At 36.5% G+C, this 17,970-nt stretch overlaps 1 protein-coding gene across 2 annotated transcripts in view; it reads right to left on the bottom strand.

The window, feature by feature from the left end:
* The window catches only part of MEI4 (meiotic double-stranded break formation protein 4), a 188,589-nt gene that overhangs the window by 146,446 nt on the left and 24,173 nt on the right, over window positions 1-17,970 (bottom strand). For both annotated transcript variants that reach the window (XM_019628268.1, XM_019628267.1), the window contains exon 2: window positions 11,991-12,236. In XM_019628268.1, coding sequence (XP_019483813.1) covers window positions 11,991-12,236 — 246 coding nt within the window. The remainder of the gene's footprint in view (window positions 1-11,990; window positions 12,237-17,970) is intronic.

The following is a 17,970-nucleotide window of genomic DNA, read 5'->3' on the forward strand; positions in this document are numbered from 1 at the left end:
GAGGGAGGTTATCACTTTGTGAGGGGTGTAAATGTCTATTATGTTGTATTCTATACCTGAAACTAAAAAAAAAAAAAAAAAAGCAGTTCTGGAAATGGATGGCAGTGATGGTTCTACAACAGTGTGACAGTACTTAGTGTCAGTGAACCATCAATTTAAAAATGGTTAAAGTGATGTTGAATAATATAGTATGTCAACTATAATTATATATACATATAGTCTCGGGACATGGAGTAGAGAGTGGGAATGAAATCAATGGAATTGTAATAGATAAGCATGATATCGGGGATGGGAGGGCAATAGATGGGGGGAGGGGGGTTGTTACTTTGTGAGGGTGAAAAGGGTAACTATTGCATTGTTCTTTACACCTGAAACTAACAATAAAAAAAAAGAAGAGCTATCAACCCATAAAAAAATAAAAAAAATAAAATAAATGGTTAAAGTGATAAATATTATGTTATGCATATTCACCACCACCACCACAAAAGATGATGAATGAATAAATGGTAGAAACAAAAAAAAAATCCAGATGAGGATAAACACTTCACAAAATACACAGGTAGAAATAACTTCAGAGTTATTAAAAGCACAATTATTAGCAAAATTAGGTATTAAAATATGCAAAATGCCATCTAATTTGTATAATCTGTGTCAAAGAATAAGATCATTCTATCAAAAATATTATTTTACAGAAAGAATGAATAAACTCTACTAAATTACAGGATAAAAGGGATCTGTCATTAGGATAACAAAAGAAGGGAGGAAAGATGCCAAAATTCTGCAATATTCTGCTTTATGGATAAATTTGTAAGAACTTCAAATACAATAAAAAAGTATATAGAAGAATCAGAAGCATTATTTAAATTTTTACCAGTTATTTTTTCACCAAGTGGTTATTTGTCAAACTAATGTAAATTATTAACATTGTTTGTATGTATTACATTACATTTTACATAGACAATCCCGCCTTAGCCCATGACAATTATTTATACTACAAATATTTACAAGCTTAATCAGAGATGGTAATTTAAATGTCAAGCCAAGAAACATCTTTGAAAGACTGTGTGTAAGAGCTCACCGAATCAAGCTCCGAGGGTGGGCACAAAAGCAACTTAGTCTGTGTTCTTTATGTGACTTATCAATTAAAAGAACAATGAGAAATTTTTAGAGGCAGGATTTTGAAAGTGTAAAAACCAGCTTTCTTGAGAAGCAGCCTTCATCTTGTTTATTGCAAAGCACAACGCTTGGCAGACACAGTTTGAATGGATTAAAGACACATAGGCAATAATTCTCTCTGAAATGGCAGAGACCAAAACCAAGAAAAATTACCACACGCTTACCATAAAGTAATTGATGTTGCGAAACAATGGATTTGCTCAATTGCTGGGAGCAGCTCACTACCTCAGTTATCTTCTTCACAGCACACATACCCCACAGTGGAGGCGCTCTCCGATGTATTTAATTTTCACACTAAGAAATACTTATGAGCAATAAATTTTAACATTTATGTAAATCATGTTTCCAAAACAAGAGCTTCAACTAAAAGACCACACTTTACCAGCAGTATAAGAAAAGTGTAATGCCCCTCCTGGTATGAGTGCTACCATGCAAACCACCGAGGTGTGTCCCCCACACACTGGACCTCCCTCTAGAGATTTGCTCCCAAGCACTGCTGGTTTTGTACCACTTTTGCTGACACATGTGCTTTGTCTCCATATTATTCCACTTAGGAATTCATTTAAATTTACTTTATATCAAGGTTAGCTAGTTGAGCTCTCAATACGAGCCAGAATATAATGCCAGTATGTGTGTTCACAGTTCCAAGTGCATGATAGAAAACTTGATTATGAGTAAATGTGTCTTGTCTTATTGCCTGCAACATGCTAGCATTATATTTCTTTTCAGCAATGTTACTTTATAAGGATTGGTATAATAGTATAATTTAATCAAATTTAAGGTTTTTCTACTGATTTCTGGTATGCAGTATTCTACATGTCTGTCCAAAAAATTCCCCACAAAATGTCTTTTAAATTACTTGAAATAAATATAAATAAGGATGTTTTCCCTGCAAAAAAGCGGGGGGAGAGGGTGCTGTCTCACATAACTGCACATCTTATATGCCAGTAAAAAACAGCTTATATTCAGAATCCTCTATCGTGGCACATATGGGTGCTTATTAGGAAGGGAGGAGGGAAGTAAGGATGGAGGGAGAGAGAGAGGGGAAGAGGGATAAAGAGGGAAGAGAGAAGTTCTCCTAGAACAAAAACTTATACAATCCTTGGATTCCTATTATGTTTAAATACACATTTCATTGAACAATATGGAATGGTATCAAACATAGTTGTTAGGGTCATGTTAATGTTACTGTTTTTTATTTGTTCATTTTTCTCTATTTTTACTACCTGCCTGAGTCAACCAGGCCTAAATGAACACTTTCTCAATTCTTTGGTGACCGGAGCTAAATATTATCAGTTGGTATTAAAAAAATCTTTCATCCCCGTGACTATTTTGTAACACAGGGATATAAAGTACAGCATAGGGAATATAGTCAATAGTGGTGTAATAACTATGTATGGTGTCAGATGGGCAATAGACTTATCAGGGGGTCACATCATAAGTTATATAAATGTCAAACCACTATGCTGTATACCTGAAACTAATATAATATTGAATGCCAACTATAATTTTAAAAGGCAAAATTAAAAATAATATAAAATTCTCCTCTGTAAAGTAAAAAAAAATAATAATCTTTCAGAGGCGGACCTACAAATCCCTCCTGATTCATAACACTCAGATATTTTGGATGGGGGATGAATAGGTATCTACTGATCCCTTTCTGGAGAGGTCTTATGCTACCTGAACATATATTTCAATTTTATTTGTTTAAATCAGTGGTGCTCAAACTTCAGTTTTCATCGGAACCACCTGGAGGGCTTATTAAGCCAGAGGTTTTTGGACCCACACCCAGGGTTTCTGATTCAGGTAAATAAGGGGTGGGATCTGATAATCTGCATTTTTAACAAGTTCCCACCAGATGCTGAGGCAGCGGGTCTGAAGAGCACACTTTGAGAATCACAGGTTTAAGAAAACACCCTGAAGTACTAGAAAGGCATCATGCTGGGATCCTAGAGGAATTGCACTCCTTTTACTTATCCATTTAACTTGAAGCAAGTTACTTACTTCTGTTTCCTCATTTCCTTTACTACAACAAACACCAGAGGTGGGACCAACTTCTTAGACAAGAGTTGAAGCAGCAGAGAAAAAAATGTAAGAATGAAAAATCTAAAGGCAGTTTGAAAAATTAAGCAACAGGGCCAGAAGACAGGTTTAGGAATAATGGGCACTGAAGGAGGAATATGTGGGGGAAAAAATGAACTTTAAAGAACTCCTTGAAGAGCTACCAGAAATGAACTCATCAAAAACAGGAATAAAAGGGCACCTACTGCTACCTCAGCAGAGTCTCAGAAGAGATGGTGGTGCCTTCTTGAGGTCCTGGACCAGTGTCTCCATCTGTGCTCCATATTTCTTCTGGGTTTTAGGCCCAAAGCCACCTATGATTTCTTTATAAGAAAGCATAATGCGCTTCCTTTTGCATTTTCCACTTTCCTCTGTGAATTCCTTCCCACAAAAGTACCAATGTGCTGATATCTTCCCAACTTAACAACAAAAGAATTTTCCCTCCACCTTGTACCCTCTCCAACTACCACCCTTTCTTTTTCCCTTCCCTTAGGAGACAACCTCTCGTCCACCAAATAGTCCACAGTCCCTGGCCACTCAAACTGTGGTCTTCAGATCAGCAGGGATGGACATCACCTTGGAGCTTATCAGAAATGCAGAATCCCAAACCTACTCCCATTTACCCTATTTATCGGATTTCTTTTTTGTTCTGATAATGGAATCAATATTATTCCTTTAATTTTCCCAGTACAAACTATAATCTAGAACTATCGACCTTGATTCTATTCACTGCATATTGAACTTATTCTAAAACATAAATTTCAGGATGTCTGTGATCCAAAAATTAAATCCAGAAACCTCAAGTTACCTTTAGATTTCTAACAGAACCTTAAAATTCAAATTCAGAAAAACAGCAGGGCATTTAAAAAATGCAGACAAAACCTGCAAAAAATAAATATAATCCTAAGTATAAGGGCTAGATTAAAACTTGCTACAGGTCAAACTATTTTTTTTTAAAAAATCCCATTGAGCAAAGACCTAAAAATGCAAAAGTATTTTGAATAGCTTTAGCTTTTGTTCCTGAGATTGGAAGTCAGCACTGTCACTCTTCATTTCTTCTGTTCTGATTAAACCACTGTATACATACATGGCTCCCTGAAACTCATCCCGCCTTAGTGGGTCTCCTTCCCTAGGATGCTGGGTCTTGCTCTCTGGGTCTCCCTCTCATCACTATAGAGGTTTGTAGACCTCCAGAAACAACAGATCTACAAGGCCATTTTATTCAGAATATTAACACTCACATATGCCATGTCTAAAATTATTCATCTGACGAATATCCCCAAGCCTGTCCCCACCCCCACTTAGTGACAGGCTCTATGCTAACCCTAGGAATACAGTACTGATGAGAAAAGACAGAGTCCTATAAGCATGGAGTTTAGGTCCTAAGAGGTAGACAGGCTGCTTAAACAATTAACATTAAGCTCACAAATGCTGTGAAAAGTAGAGGATAGTATGAGGCTCCCTAGCAGGGGAATCTAATTATATACTCTAGGGAGGATGTCAGGTAAGGCAGAAGGGACATTAAAACTACATTAGAAAAGAACGTACAAACTACGTTTGTACAGCCAGACAAAAAAGAGAGGAAGAACATATCCTACAGAGAGAAATGACAAGTGTAAAAGCCTAGAAGTGAAAGAAAATAAGGTGAATTCAAATAAGTGGAAAAAAATTCCATGTGTCGCAGTGCAGAATGTGGAGGACATAAGTGGTGAGAGGTTGGGCTAGAGAGGTAAGCAAGAGCTAAAGTGTGGAGAATGTCGTAGCTCATTTCAACAATTGTGGGTATATCTAAAGTAAAAGAGAAGACTTGGGACTGGGCTGCAATCTAGATTTGAAAGCAGCAGTGCTACAACTATAAGCATTGAGTCTAATGGGGATAAACCAGGCAAGACCAAGGAAGTAGCCCTGGAAATGGAGACAAGAGGAGAGAATCCAGAGATACACAGAAAGTACAGTAAACCTACATAGGGGATTACCTGGGCATGAAAGATACATTCTGTCCTGGAACCCAGCCTTGGCACAGAAGATGGCTGTATCATCATGCAATGACATTGAGAGCCTGGTACAAGGAAGAGGTTTGGGAGGACTGATGATTTCCATTTGGGACACTGAATACTGTAGGATGCTCAGCTGCCATCACCGAAGCCCAGCCTCTGAAGCACCTGGTTTCTTTCCTGCCCAATACCTACACCAGTATTTTTTGGCTCTTCTTACTTCCAACCTCCACACACCATTCCTACCAGAGTCAGCTCCTGTTATGGTAACTAAGATGATTACGTTTCTACATTATTGCCTTGTCACTATTAAAGCCATTTAATATTCTGAGCTGTGTTAACTTTAATTTCTTTGTATGCTAATGATCTCTAATATCAAAAGATTAGTTCAACTTTTATATAATGAGTAAAAACATGTCTAATGTCTAATGATCAATTTACTTTAAATTATTTTGGAGACTTTCATTAGAATCAATACTAAATTAAGGGCACAGTCTTGTATGTTTATGTACATTACACATGTGTGTTTTAAATCAAATGGAATTTTAAGCAAATTTCCATCATTATGTTTAACAATTTATATTAGAAGGGCTTATGTGAAAACTAAGAAGGAAACGCTTATGCATTCATTTTCCATGTTCTTTCAGCATCTGTAAAACTATGAATGCCCCAACATACAAATGCTGAGCTCCCCAGATGTGACTGCCAGTCAGTTATCTGCGATGTCTCCTCAGTACATGGTCTGGGACAAGGTGAAAAGAACAAAGAAATGGGATAGAGGCTGAGAGAAGAGAAGACCAGCCATCAAGAGACAAAGACAAGGTCCACAATGGGTCCAGCAAGGTGCACACGGGCGGCTGGGATATCCAGCTGCTTTTCTTTCTCTTTCTTTCTCTTTCTCTTTCTTTCTCTTTCTTTCTCTTTCTTTCTCTTTCTCTTTCTCTCTCTCTCTCTCTCCTCTCTCTCTCTCTCTCTCTCTTTAGCTGAGCCATCCTGCCACCTATTGGCAGCTCAGTGGCAGCTTAGCTCGGGCCAGGCATCGAACCGCTGTTGCTCAGAGCTCAAACTCTTGAGCGAGCTCTTAACCAACTGAGCCCTTCCAGCTGCTGTTCTGACCCCTGGTCAACACGTCTAGTGAAAAACCTTTTCCTAAATTCAGAGTCACACAAGAGGAGAAGCAGGGTCTGGGGCAGGCAATGGAATCCTAAAGATTCAATCCTCAGGTTATAAAGCAGTCAAGGGGGACAACAGGGAGGGAGGTGGACTAGCTTAAGCGCTGTCAGCTGGAAGGGTAGGGAAGCTCCTAAGGCTACGTGGTTGGGTCGGCTGTTTCACGGGACCCTAAACTTGGAAGAGCTAAGTTCAACCTAAACTAATTGTGCTGCTCTGCACACCACCACCACCCACCCCAAGCACTCTCTCTGTACATGAGCTCTATATTCAATGAACATTACCAAATAAACATGTAGATCAATGAATTAGTTTGGGTTGATTCTCTTACTTTTTTCACTCGAGCCAGTTGCTCATCCAGTAGCCTATCTATTACTTACGAAGACACGGAGTATGTGAAATTGTCGGGGCAAAAGCATATACCCTACACTCCATCCATCTACGTCTCTTCTGTGGCTACCTAACTGCTGTATAATAGCAATTGTCCGGATTCCCCTTGCCACACACACACTATTTTAATCCCAAATCTGCTCACTGAAGCTCTACGCCATTTATCCCACTAACAAGACCCTGCTCTTTCACCACGTCCCCTTCATTTAAGAAAAGCTACTAACACTTTCCTGGCCAGTCTATTCTCTGGGTCTCACTCACCCACCTACTCAGACCTAGACGAAATCCTTATCAACATTATGAAGCCATCTTTAAGAAGCTGTTCTAGATTAAAGAACATAGTTTTTCTCTCTCCTATAGATCAAAAAGATTCTTGGGAGAAAAAGTAGCGCCGCTCTAATTTATTCATGACTCCCACCCCTTCCCCGCTGTATAGTATATTTAGGATGTGCTCAGATACAAGGAAGAGAATACATGGATAACAATTCTGTGTTCTACCTTTTTAAAAATTCCTAATAAAGTAACCCTAGCGTTGCTTTGACTTCTCAGCAATGTTGAGAAGGACCCTGGTTCTTCTCATCCTACTATTCACCATACTTAGCATGCTGCCATTAATTTTTCAATATCACCTCACAGTTACAAAATGGCTACCACAGTTCCAGGCATCATATCTTCACATGTCAGTGAAACAAGTGTTTGAGGTAAAAAAAAGATTTTTAATTGTTCTCTTTCGTGAGCCTCAGTCTCTTTATACAAAGAAACAAATCTTTATCAAAAGCTCAGAACATTGCTTTTTACCTTTCATTGGCCCCTGCCCAACCTTAGAACAATATTGGCAAAACAAGTCCACGCCTTTCATAGATTCACCCACTGGGCATGAGCACATCTCCACCAAAAGAAAAGAGGAGGGCTTTAGTAAGGAAGAAGAGAGCTGGATATGGAGTAGACAACTCATTGTGTCTACGCACCACCAAAATGATTTTGAGAAATGTGTCACTGGATATCTGGGCTTCTTTGAGCTCTCCTCCCTTCCTGCCTGCCTTCTTTTCTCTCTTCCACTACTTATTTTACATGTAAGTAAAATAAGTATGTAGCATAATTGTAAGAGCAAGTTTTATTTACCCCTTCTCTGTACAGTCTAGTCCCTTACTAATAAATAAAGTATATTTCTCTTTAAGAAGCTGTAGAAAAATAAATCAAAGAAGTAGCTGAGTTCCTAAAATGCTGTAAAAATTATATCATACTTTCTTATTTGTTTACTTCACCACTGCAGCTCTGCTTTATTTAATTCTGGGTTGTTCAGTTGCTTCAGTGGGTAGTTGATGCTGTAAATTAAGTTCCCCAGCCGCTCAATCTGTCATGAAGTATTCCATTCAACATTTATTGAGGGCCTGCTGTCTCTAAACACTTGAGAACAGTTGCACATGTAGAGCAACGCTGGATATTCCAGAAATAAATATTTAATAATATAAATACATCTATAATATAGTTTTTATTTTCAGGTATGGGGTTTTCTTCACGCAAGGCACGTCAGTCTTTCAAATTGCATGTCTTTCAATAACAGCTGTGTTCCTCCTTTATTTCCCTATCAATCTAATACCCCCTTAGGTTTTTTTTTCTTTCTTTCTCCTTTAATAGTGGCTCTGTTCATCTGAAGCTAGCCATTTATTCCTCATTATTCAAGTTTAAGCTAACAGATGGAGAAACAGATTATTTCCAACATCCGCAATGAAATGCTTTACCTGACACTCCTGCTGCGAGTAAAACTGATTTTCGTTACATGATGTTTGAAAATTTCTCTCACAGGCACTGCAAGTGAGAGTTTTCAGTATAAGCGCAAGGCATCCCCTGGGCTCTCACTGTTCAGCACACTCATGTTGCAAACAAATAATAACATACCACTGTATCAGTGCTATAAACACTCGTAGACCCCTCATGGTAAACGACAGTTTTTGAGACCACCGATATGTATGATTGTCACACTTTAAGATCACTGGAAAGTTTTACATGTGTGCCATTATATCAACTGTATAACTTCACACACACAAAAAAATTAAGAAATTGATTATGTTTGTCTTCACAGGGTACCATTACCTAGAAAGACTCTAGAGAGGATAAAATGTGGCTATACATCATATAACACTATTATTGTTCACACAACAGTGACATTTTAGTAATATCTGGGTATTAGGTTAGCGAGTTTCCTGATAATCCCCAACACTAAAGTTCGTGAGGACCCTATTACGCACAGCAGTCATGTGTGCACGCCACCTGCACGCCCCTAATGTAACAGTCACGTTCTTGTCAATGACTCCTTTCCCTCTGCCCTCCCCCGGGAATGTGGGAACCTGCAGTACCCCCACCCTTCAGCTCTATTCTCCCTGTGAGTCTCATTTATAACTATAACATCAACTATTATTTAAATGCCAATGAATCCTAAGTCTGTGGCCATATTTCCAGCCTGCTCACCCCCTGTGAGTTTTAGGACCATACTTCTGCCTTCTTTCAAGGTAATCACTGTATCTTCAGGGATTAGCCTATACTCAGATAAACCTGGACTCAACTTTTATCCTATAAGCTTACTTCTGTGTTTACTATCTGGAGTCAAAGCATCACTATCAATTCAATAACCAGGATTGGAAACCTCAATTTTCCTATGAGATAATGCCTCTATCTCCCTTAACCACTTTCTGAAATCATTCACACGTGTCTGAAGTGTCTATTCTGAAATCACTCCTATCTGTCTGACCTACTTTTAGCTCCCACTATCATCGATCTAGTTCAACTCATCGTTCTTCATATTGGCTTTGGTAAATGCTTTTAAAACTTGTCTCCTTGCCTCCAATCACTGCTATAGCCAAAACATCCTCTGTGCTCCACTTCCATTTGACAAATATTTATTGAGTACCTTCTGTGTGTCAGGCTTTTGAATGGGCATTTAGTAGAGAGGGCTGAGCAAATCAAAGACACACTCAGTGATTTTAGACTCTAGTTCAGGAGATTAGGCAACAATCCAGTAAACAAACAAATAGATAATCCATACAGAGTGTTTGGGTAAAGAATAACTGATAGGAGGTACTATGTGTATAGAGTAGACACTGATGAGGTGTTATTTAGACTACTACATCTAGAAAGGGAAGTCACAAAGAGAGCCAAAGATAGGAGCATAACAAAGATCAAGGCAAGAAAAGAAGGGCCTTCAAGGACTGGAAGGAGGCCTACGGTGACTGGAACAGGGAGATTGTATGAGATGAGGTGAGTAGAGGTGAAATCACACACAGCATTATAAATTAAATTAAATCCAGATCATAAATCTGGATTTAATGTTAGGAAGAACTGGAAGCCAGGGAAAGTTTTTCCACAGAGCAGTAACATGATCTGATTTATATTTTTGTTTTCTTTCTGTTTTTTGGCTGTCCTTTCTTTCTTTCTTTATTTATTTTAATTAAAGTTTATTGGGGTGACAACAGTTAGCAAAGTTATATAGGTTTCAAATGTACAATTCTGTAATACATCATCTATAAATCACACCTCCAATAAGGAGCTAATATCCAAAATATATAAGGAACTCATACAACTCAACAATAAAAAACAAACAATCCAATTTAAAAATGGGCAGGGGACCTGAATAGACATTTCTCTAAAGAGGACATGAAAAGATGCTCAACATCACTAATCATCAGAGAAATGCAAATAAAAACCCTAATGAGATATCACCTTACACCAGTTGGAATGGCTATCATCAACAAGACAAATAATAACAAGTGTTGGAGAGCCTGTGGAGAAAAAGGAACCTTCATACACTGTTGGTGGGAATGCAGATTGGTTGCAGCCATTATGGAAGGCAGTGTGGAGGTTCCTCAAAAAATTAAAAGTAGAATTACCATATGACCTAGCAATCCATCTTCTGGGTATCTACCCAAAAAATCTGAAAACATTTATCCATAAAGATATATGTGCTCCAATGTTCATTGCAGCTTTTATTTATGGTGGCCAAGACAAGGAAGCAACCAAAGTGTCCTTCGACAGATGATTGGGTAAAGAAGATGTATATATATATACACAATGGAATACTATTCTGCCATAACAAACGATGAAATAGTGCCATCTGCGACAACATAGATGGATCTTGAGATTATTATGCTAAGCAAAGTAAGTCACACAGAAAAAGTCGAGAACCATGATTTCACTGATATGTGGGACATAAAGCTGAAAGCAACAAAGGAACAAGACAAACAAAGAAACAAAAACTCATGGACATAGACAATATTTGAATTACATTTCTTTAAAAAACCACCAGAATTATGTCTCCCAATCCCAGTATGAGGCTCAATCGTCTGTATCAATAAAGTTGGATGACTCCTGATGAATGAGGTGACCACATGTTCCAGTGTGTTCAAGTGAGTCCTGGCATTTGCCTAGTGTGCTAGTGTAATTATTAATACTCCTTTCCTTTTACACTCAAAGGGCCCTACAGAAATCATATATTGTATGGTCAACTTATTGATAGGGAGAACAGTAAAACAGTCCCTTAGGGTGACATTCAAGGCCCTTCTGAACATGGTCCCAACTCACCTCTCTTCCTTTCTCCCCCATCACATCTCTACATCATGGTGTTCTGGTCACTCTGAAATATAATGTTGGCAGTATCCTGAACGGACATGTACACTCCCTGGCTGTGCCTTTGTTCATCTCCTGCCTCTTGCTGCTCTGTGACCATCTCACAGACTAGTGGCCAGATCCTTGAGGGCCAGACCTGAGAAGCCTTTCAAGAACCCAGGCAGAATGAATAGCTTCCCCTCTGGACTTCCTTACTTATTGCATTTATCACAACTGGGTTAATTATTTATAGGTCTGTTTTCCCTGCTAGAATGGAAGGTACTTAATGGCAAGGACAGCCCTCCTGTCATGTGTTTTTGGGTCCACACCACCCACCACATGCCTGCTCCACAGCGGGTAATTGATATATGACTGCTAGATGAAATATTTAATACCAAAGCAATATAAAACACAACATCTAACATAGTCCCACTCATTAAGAAGTGACAATAAACTTCTAATAAATGGCTAGAAGTAAAAAAATCTCTATGGGGCAAGAAGAAGTAGTCTAGTTTTAGGAAACTAAACAATGTGTAAATAATTATGAAGGTGAAACAAAACAGATAGATATATTACCAAAAGGCAATCTCATACACTCACCACTCTTAAACAATCCAGAACAAATCCTGCTCAGAAGAAGGTTTTGACGTAATTGCAGAACTTCAGCTTCCAAGGCTTCAACTTTTGATCTCCACTTCGACTCCTGCCCAGACACCACCATGGCGAGGTGCTCTGTGTATTCTCGGCTGCTTTTGTCTGCTGGTTTTGAGCGGATAATTGCCAAGGCCAGAGCCAGCTTTGAGGTTCTCAGATACCATGCTTGATTATCCATCTTGGCTTTTGTCCCTATAGTTCAGTAAGAAAAAAAGTAACAAATTCCTTTTAACTTCTGCAGTACATTTCATTTGCTCAAAATTGATTTTGCAGAGTAACGCTAATTAATATGTTTATAACACAACTTGACACCAAGTAACAGAAAAAATTTCCCTGGAACTGAAAATAGTACAAAAAAATATGCAAAAGAAACATGCATACACAGGAGTATTAAGTGTATTAAGATTCAGAAGAGTAGTTTCAGACAGTTAGACAAATTCTTCAGCTGGAAAAAACACACATTAATTTTTCAGTAGTTTCTAACCAGAGGCACACATCAGAACCTAGAGGGATATATATTATATATGATATATATGTATATGTATCATACACACACACACACACACACACACACAAATATACCTGGTCTATCACCCCAAATATTCAGCAAATTTGGGGTAGAACTGATACTTTTAATTTTTGTTTTTCAATTACAGTTGACATACAATAATATATTACTTTCAGGTATACAACAAAGTGATTAGACATTTATATAACTTACAAAGTAATTACCCCAATAAGTCTATACATCTGTCTGTATCATTGAGTCTCTTTCTGTTTTGTTTTGTTTGTTCATTTGTTTGGCTTTTTTAGATTACACATGTAAGTGAAATATGGTATTTGTCTTACTCTGCCTGGCTTATTTCACTTAGCATAATACCCACTAGGCTCACTCATGTTGTTGCAAATGGCAAGATTCATTTGTTTTGACAGCTACTGAATACTATTTCATTGTATATAAGTACCACCTCTTCTTTATCTGTTTGTCTACTGATGGATACTTCTACAGCTTCCCTATCTTGGCTATTGTAAATAATGCTGCAAAGAACATAAGGGTGCATATGTCTTTTTGAATTAGTGTTTTGGATTTCTTCAGATAAATACCCAGAAGTGAGATTGTTGGGTGAAATGTCCTAAAAATATCAATTATGTTTATTTGGTCTAATGTGTCATTTAAGGGTACTGTTTTCTTGTTGATTTTCTGTCTGCATGATCTATCCATTGATGTGAACTGGGTGTTAACATCCCCTACTATGACTATATTACTGTTGATCTCTCCCTTTATGTCCATCAATATTTGCTTTATATATATTTTGGTGTCCCAATGTTGTGTGTGTTGATGTCTATGAGAGTTATGTCCTTTATCAATATAAAATGTCCTTCTTTGTCTGTTGTTACAGTCCTTGTTTTAAAGTCTATTTTGTCTGGTATAAGTATGGCTACTTCATTTGCATGAAATACCTTTTTCCATCCCTTTACTTGCAGTCTGTGTGTGTTTTTTGATCTGAACTGAGTCTCTTGTAAGCAGCATCTGTATGGGTCTTGGATTTTATCCATTCAGCCAACCTATATCTTTTGATTGGAATGTTTAATCCATTTATATTTAAAGTAATCATTGATCGGCATGTAATTATTGCCATTTTATTATTTGTATTTTTATCTTTATTATTATTATTATTATTATTATTATTATTATTATTCTGAAAGAATTCCCTTTAACATTTTGTGTAATACTGATTTAGTGGTGATGAACTCTTTCTGCTTTTTATTATCTGGGAAGCTCTTTAGCTCTCCTTCAATTCTAAATGATAGCCTGGCTGGGTAGAGTTGGTCTTTGGTGTAGGTCTTTGCTTATAATCACTTTGAATAATTCCTGCCAATCCCTTTTGTCCTGCAAATTGTCTGTTGAGAAATTAGCTGATAGTCTGATGGGAGCTCCCTTGTAGGTAGCTAATTGCTTTTCTCCTCTTGCTTTTGAGATTCTCAGTCTTTAACTTTTGGCATTTTAATTACAATGTTTTGGGTATGGGTCTCTTTGCAGTCCTCTTGTTTGGGACTCTTTTTACTTCCTGGACTTGTATGTCTATTTCCTGTACCAGGTTATGGAAGTTTTCAGTCACTATTTCTTCAAATAGGTTTTCAATCCCTTGTTCTCTCTCTTTTCCTTATGGTACCTCTATTATGTGAATGTTGGCACTCTTTTTGTTCCAGAGGTTCCTTAAACTCTCCTCATTTTTTAAAAATTCTTTTTTCTTTTTGCTGTTCTGATTGAGTAGTTTTCTGGTACCTTGTCTACCAAATCACTGATTCAGTCCTCTGCTTCTTCTAACCTACTGTGGATTGCCTCTGATGTATTCTTCATTTCAGTTATTGTATTCTTCATTTCTGATTGGTTCTTTTTTATGTTTTCTATCTTCGTTTTCATGTTTCTTATCCCTTTGTTAAAGCTCCCACTGAGTTCATCTACCCTTCCCCTAAGTTCATTGAGCATTCATGACTGCGAATTTTATATTTTGAAGAGTCTACTCTATAATCAGAACTACTAGATTAAATCATTTATTTAAATGTAAGCCCTCTTCTCCAACTCATTCTGCTAAATTTTAGAGTCCCTGCTTTCTAACCCTGCATTCCTTAATGGACCTTTACCTACTATTCCTGGTTTTAACCAAATCACTCCAATGTATATTGAGAACAATCTTTAAAATATTTGTGTCATTTAAATTATGACTGTGCTCTGAATCTGCACCCCCAAAGATTTCTAACTGCCACCACAAGCATACATTTTCAAACATGCACAGTCTGACAATGTGAATGTATTTATGAAGAGAACATGACAGATCATCGCATTCATTGGTTGAATATCATCACCCCTAATGAAATACAAACCCCTCATGAGCCTCCCATATTTATGTGCTACATAAATAATGTTAATAAAGAGTTAAAAGTATAATGGTCCCAAAAATTCAGGACCTTTGGCTGTGTCACCTATTCTAATAATTTCAAATTTTCACCCTACACCTCAAACTTTATTTCCTTCAGTTTCTCAAGCCTATCCTTCCACTGTGGTTAGATCACATACATACAAATAGAAGCACACAGCCCAAGCACATTCCCATTCACATCTCAGCTCATGAATTTTCCCCAGTTGTAATGCCCTGACTCTCTTATACTGCCAAGGCCATGGCTGTGCAACCTTCAAAAAACAGCTCATATACCACAATATAAAGTCTTTACAGACTTATTCCCACCTATAATGATGTGTACTTATGTGATATTCTATAATTTAGCACTAAAAACATACACTCAAACAGGTAGCACAATGCTATTTCATTATAATCAGAGATGAACACAAAAATTTGTGCACAATACTTTCATCATATGATTTTTTTAAAATAATTTGAAACTGGAAATAATCAAATAGTTAAGTAAACAAATGAGTATTACTTATCCATTAAAAACTATGTTCAGAGATTTTTTTTTTTTATTAGCATGGGAAAGTGTTTATCATATGCTGAGTGGAAAAAAGTGAGGACATGAAATTATATGTACAGGAGGATCCCAAATTATGTAAAATTCAGAAATACAAAAAATGTAAGTAGGATTTATTTCTACCGTAAAATTATTGATGATTTTTACTTTCTTATTTATTCTTCTCTAAATTTTCCTAGTTTTCAGCAAGGAACATGTACAAATTTCATATATATGTGTGTGTGTGTGTGTGTGTGTGTATATGTGTATATATATATATATATATATATATATATATATATAAATTATTTTCCAAAAGTAAAGTACAGCTGCTACTTTTTTTTAACCTTTCACAGGTGTAGAATACACCAAGGACTAGATACTGTTTAGACGGACAAAGTGATTAGAATTATAGTTCCACTTATTTTAGCTTTCACAGCAAACATTTCACTTGGCAGGTTCATTCTCCATCTGTCGTATCACCAATGAGGAGCAGTGAACTCTCTGCCTCTCAGTACTTTAGGAAATCACACTGTATGCAGAGAGCACAGAGATAGGGATGACGCTCCCTAAAGAAGTACGTCTACTATTATATTGTTACAGTACTGATCGAAAATAACAATAACAATAAGTAACTTATATAAAGTATTTTGGTTGGAAAAGGATCTGACACTCAATTATGAATGGTGGGAATCTAGGTTAAAAAAGAAAAGAAAAATAGTTTAAAAATTGTTTATTAGCACAAGAGGACAAAGTTCTCTGGATAATAAAAACAGCAAAATCCCGGTTCTGATTTTTAAGTCATTGTATGTGATTTGTTAATAGTGTTAAAACCATGCTGAACATCAGTAAACAGAAAAAAAAAGTCAATTGATAAAGTAAAGTCCTCTGGATCATAACTATCCCAAGGTCACTTGTCTAAATAAACATTAATTAGAATTGTACCATAAGTGAATAGAAATGATTGATAATTGATATATTGGTACTGGCTTCTATGGTATGAATTACACTCAAGACACACAAAGAACTACAACCAAACAGAGTCAGGCTTTTTAAACTGCTTCCTCATGTTTTGGAGAGAGGGAGAGAGCAATTATAAACATATGCCGTTTTTATTTTAGGACAGCATTGCTAAATCAAGGGATGTGACATTTGGTAGATAAAGATAATTCTATTTCCCCTAAAATTTCATGGAAAAAAAAAAAGATAAGCTTCCTAAACATATTCTCATTTTAATTGAATAAAGATCAGTATAACTTTCAGAAAGCTTTTTTTAAAAATTCAATTTATGCTCAAGTAATTATAGTAAATAATTAAAATGAACATTTAATGTTCTCTAGTAAGGAATTTAGTGTCTTTGAATTCTTAAATGAAAATATAAAATTTTAAGTCCTTTTAGAATAGAGCATTAGTTCACATGGGCTTTCTTTTCCTTTGCATTTGAGAACAGACCTTACCATACCAAAGTCCCCCACAGGTCTTTGGAAAAATCTAGGAACATTCCCTATAAACCCAAGATTCTCCTTCAGGCAATGCATGCATAAACAGTTATTCTGCAAACAGAATTTGGGCAATTTTTATCTGTCATATTTCTCCTAGCATCATTTTCCCCAACTGAACTTAAATTTGCTGTTAACTAACCAATTCTCTGAACTGTCGAAGCTGTTTTGAATTATAATCCTGAATTCTAAAATAGAAAGTCCCAGATCACTCTTATATAAGACTGGTGGAAGTTTGAATTAGATAACCATGCAGGAGAACATTTCCCTAATACGTATAAAACACCTTCAAATATTTATCCCCCTTTGGCCCAGGAATACAAGTTCTAAGATTTGACAGTAAGATTTTATCTTAAAAAAAATGAGGAGAGCTACATACAAAACTTTTTGCCCACAGATAACCTGATAATCTTATAAGATTCTTTATAATTACAAGAAAAAAAAATCCCCCAAACAAAACCTGTTCCCAGGTTGAACATTTATCTAACAATACAGATTCACTAATTAAATGGTCACATATTATATAATTGAATTGAAAATGTTTTTGAAAATATTTAAAAGCATGGGAATATATTTCCCATATGATGTTAATTGCAGAGTAAAACATAAGAGTAAATGCAGTAAAATTGGAAATTTGAGGGGAAAAATGTCCATAGAGATTGATATATTGGTAGATTTATACACAGAAAGGGACGAAGGAAGGACAGAAAGAAGAAGGAAGGAGGAGGGAGGACAACAGACTAAAGTTATTCACCAAAATACAACAATACATTGACTATAGCTGAGGAAGTCTGCTTTTATTTTCTTGTTGGTACTTTTCTGTAGTTTCCAAGTTTTCCACAACAAACATTATAAAACATACTATGTAAGACATAAAAATGTCTTAATACTAATCTTACAGAAATATTTCCTACTCTCTATTTTTCAAAGTAGAAATTATAGGAAAAATGAAGAGCACG

This window comes from Hipposideros armiger, unplaced genomic scaffold (assembly GCF_001890085.2).
Source record: "Hipposideros armiger isolate ML-2016 unplaced genomic scaffold, ASM189008v1 scaffold_775, whole genome shotgun sequence".
Lineage (NCBI taxonomy): Eukaryota > Metazoa > Chordata > Mammalia > Chiroptera > Hipposideridae > Hipposideros > Hipposideros armiger.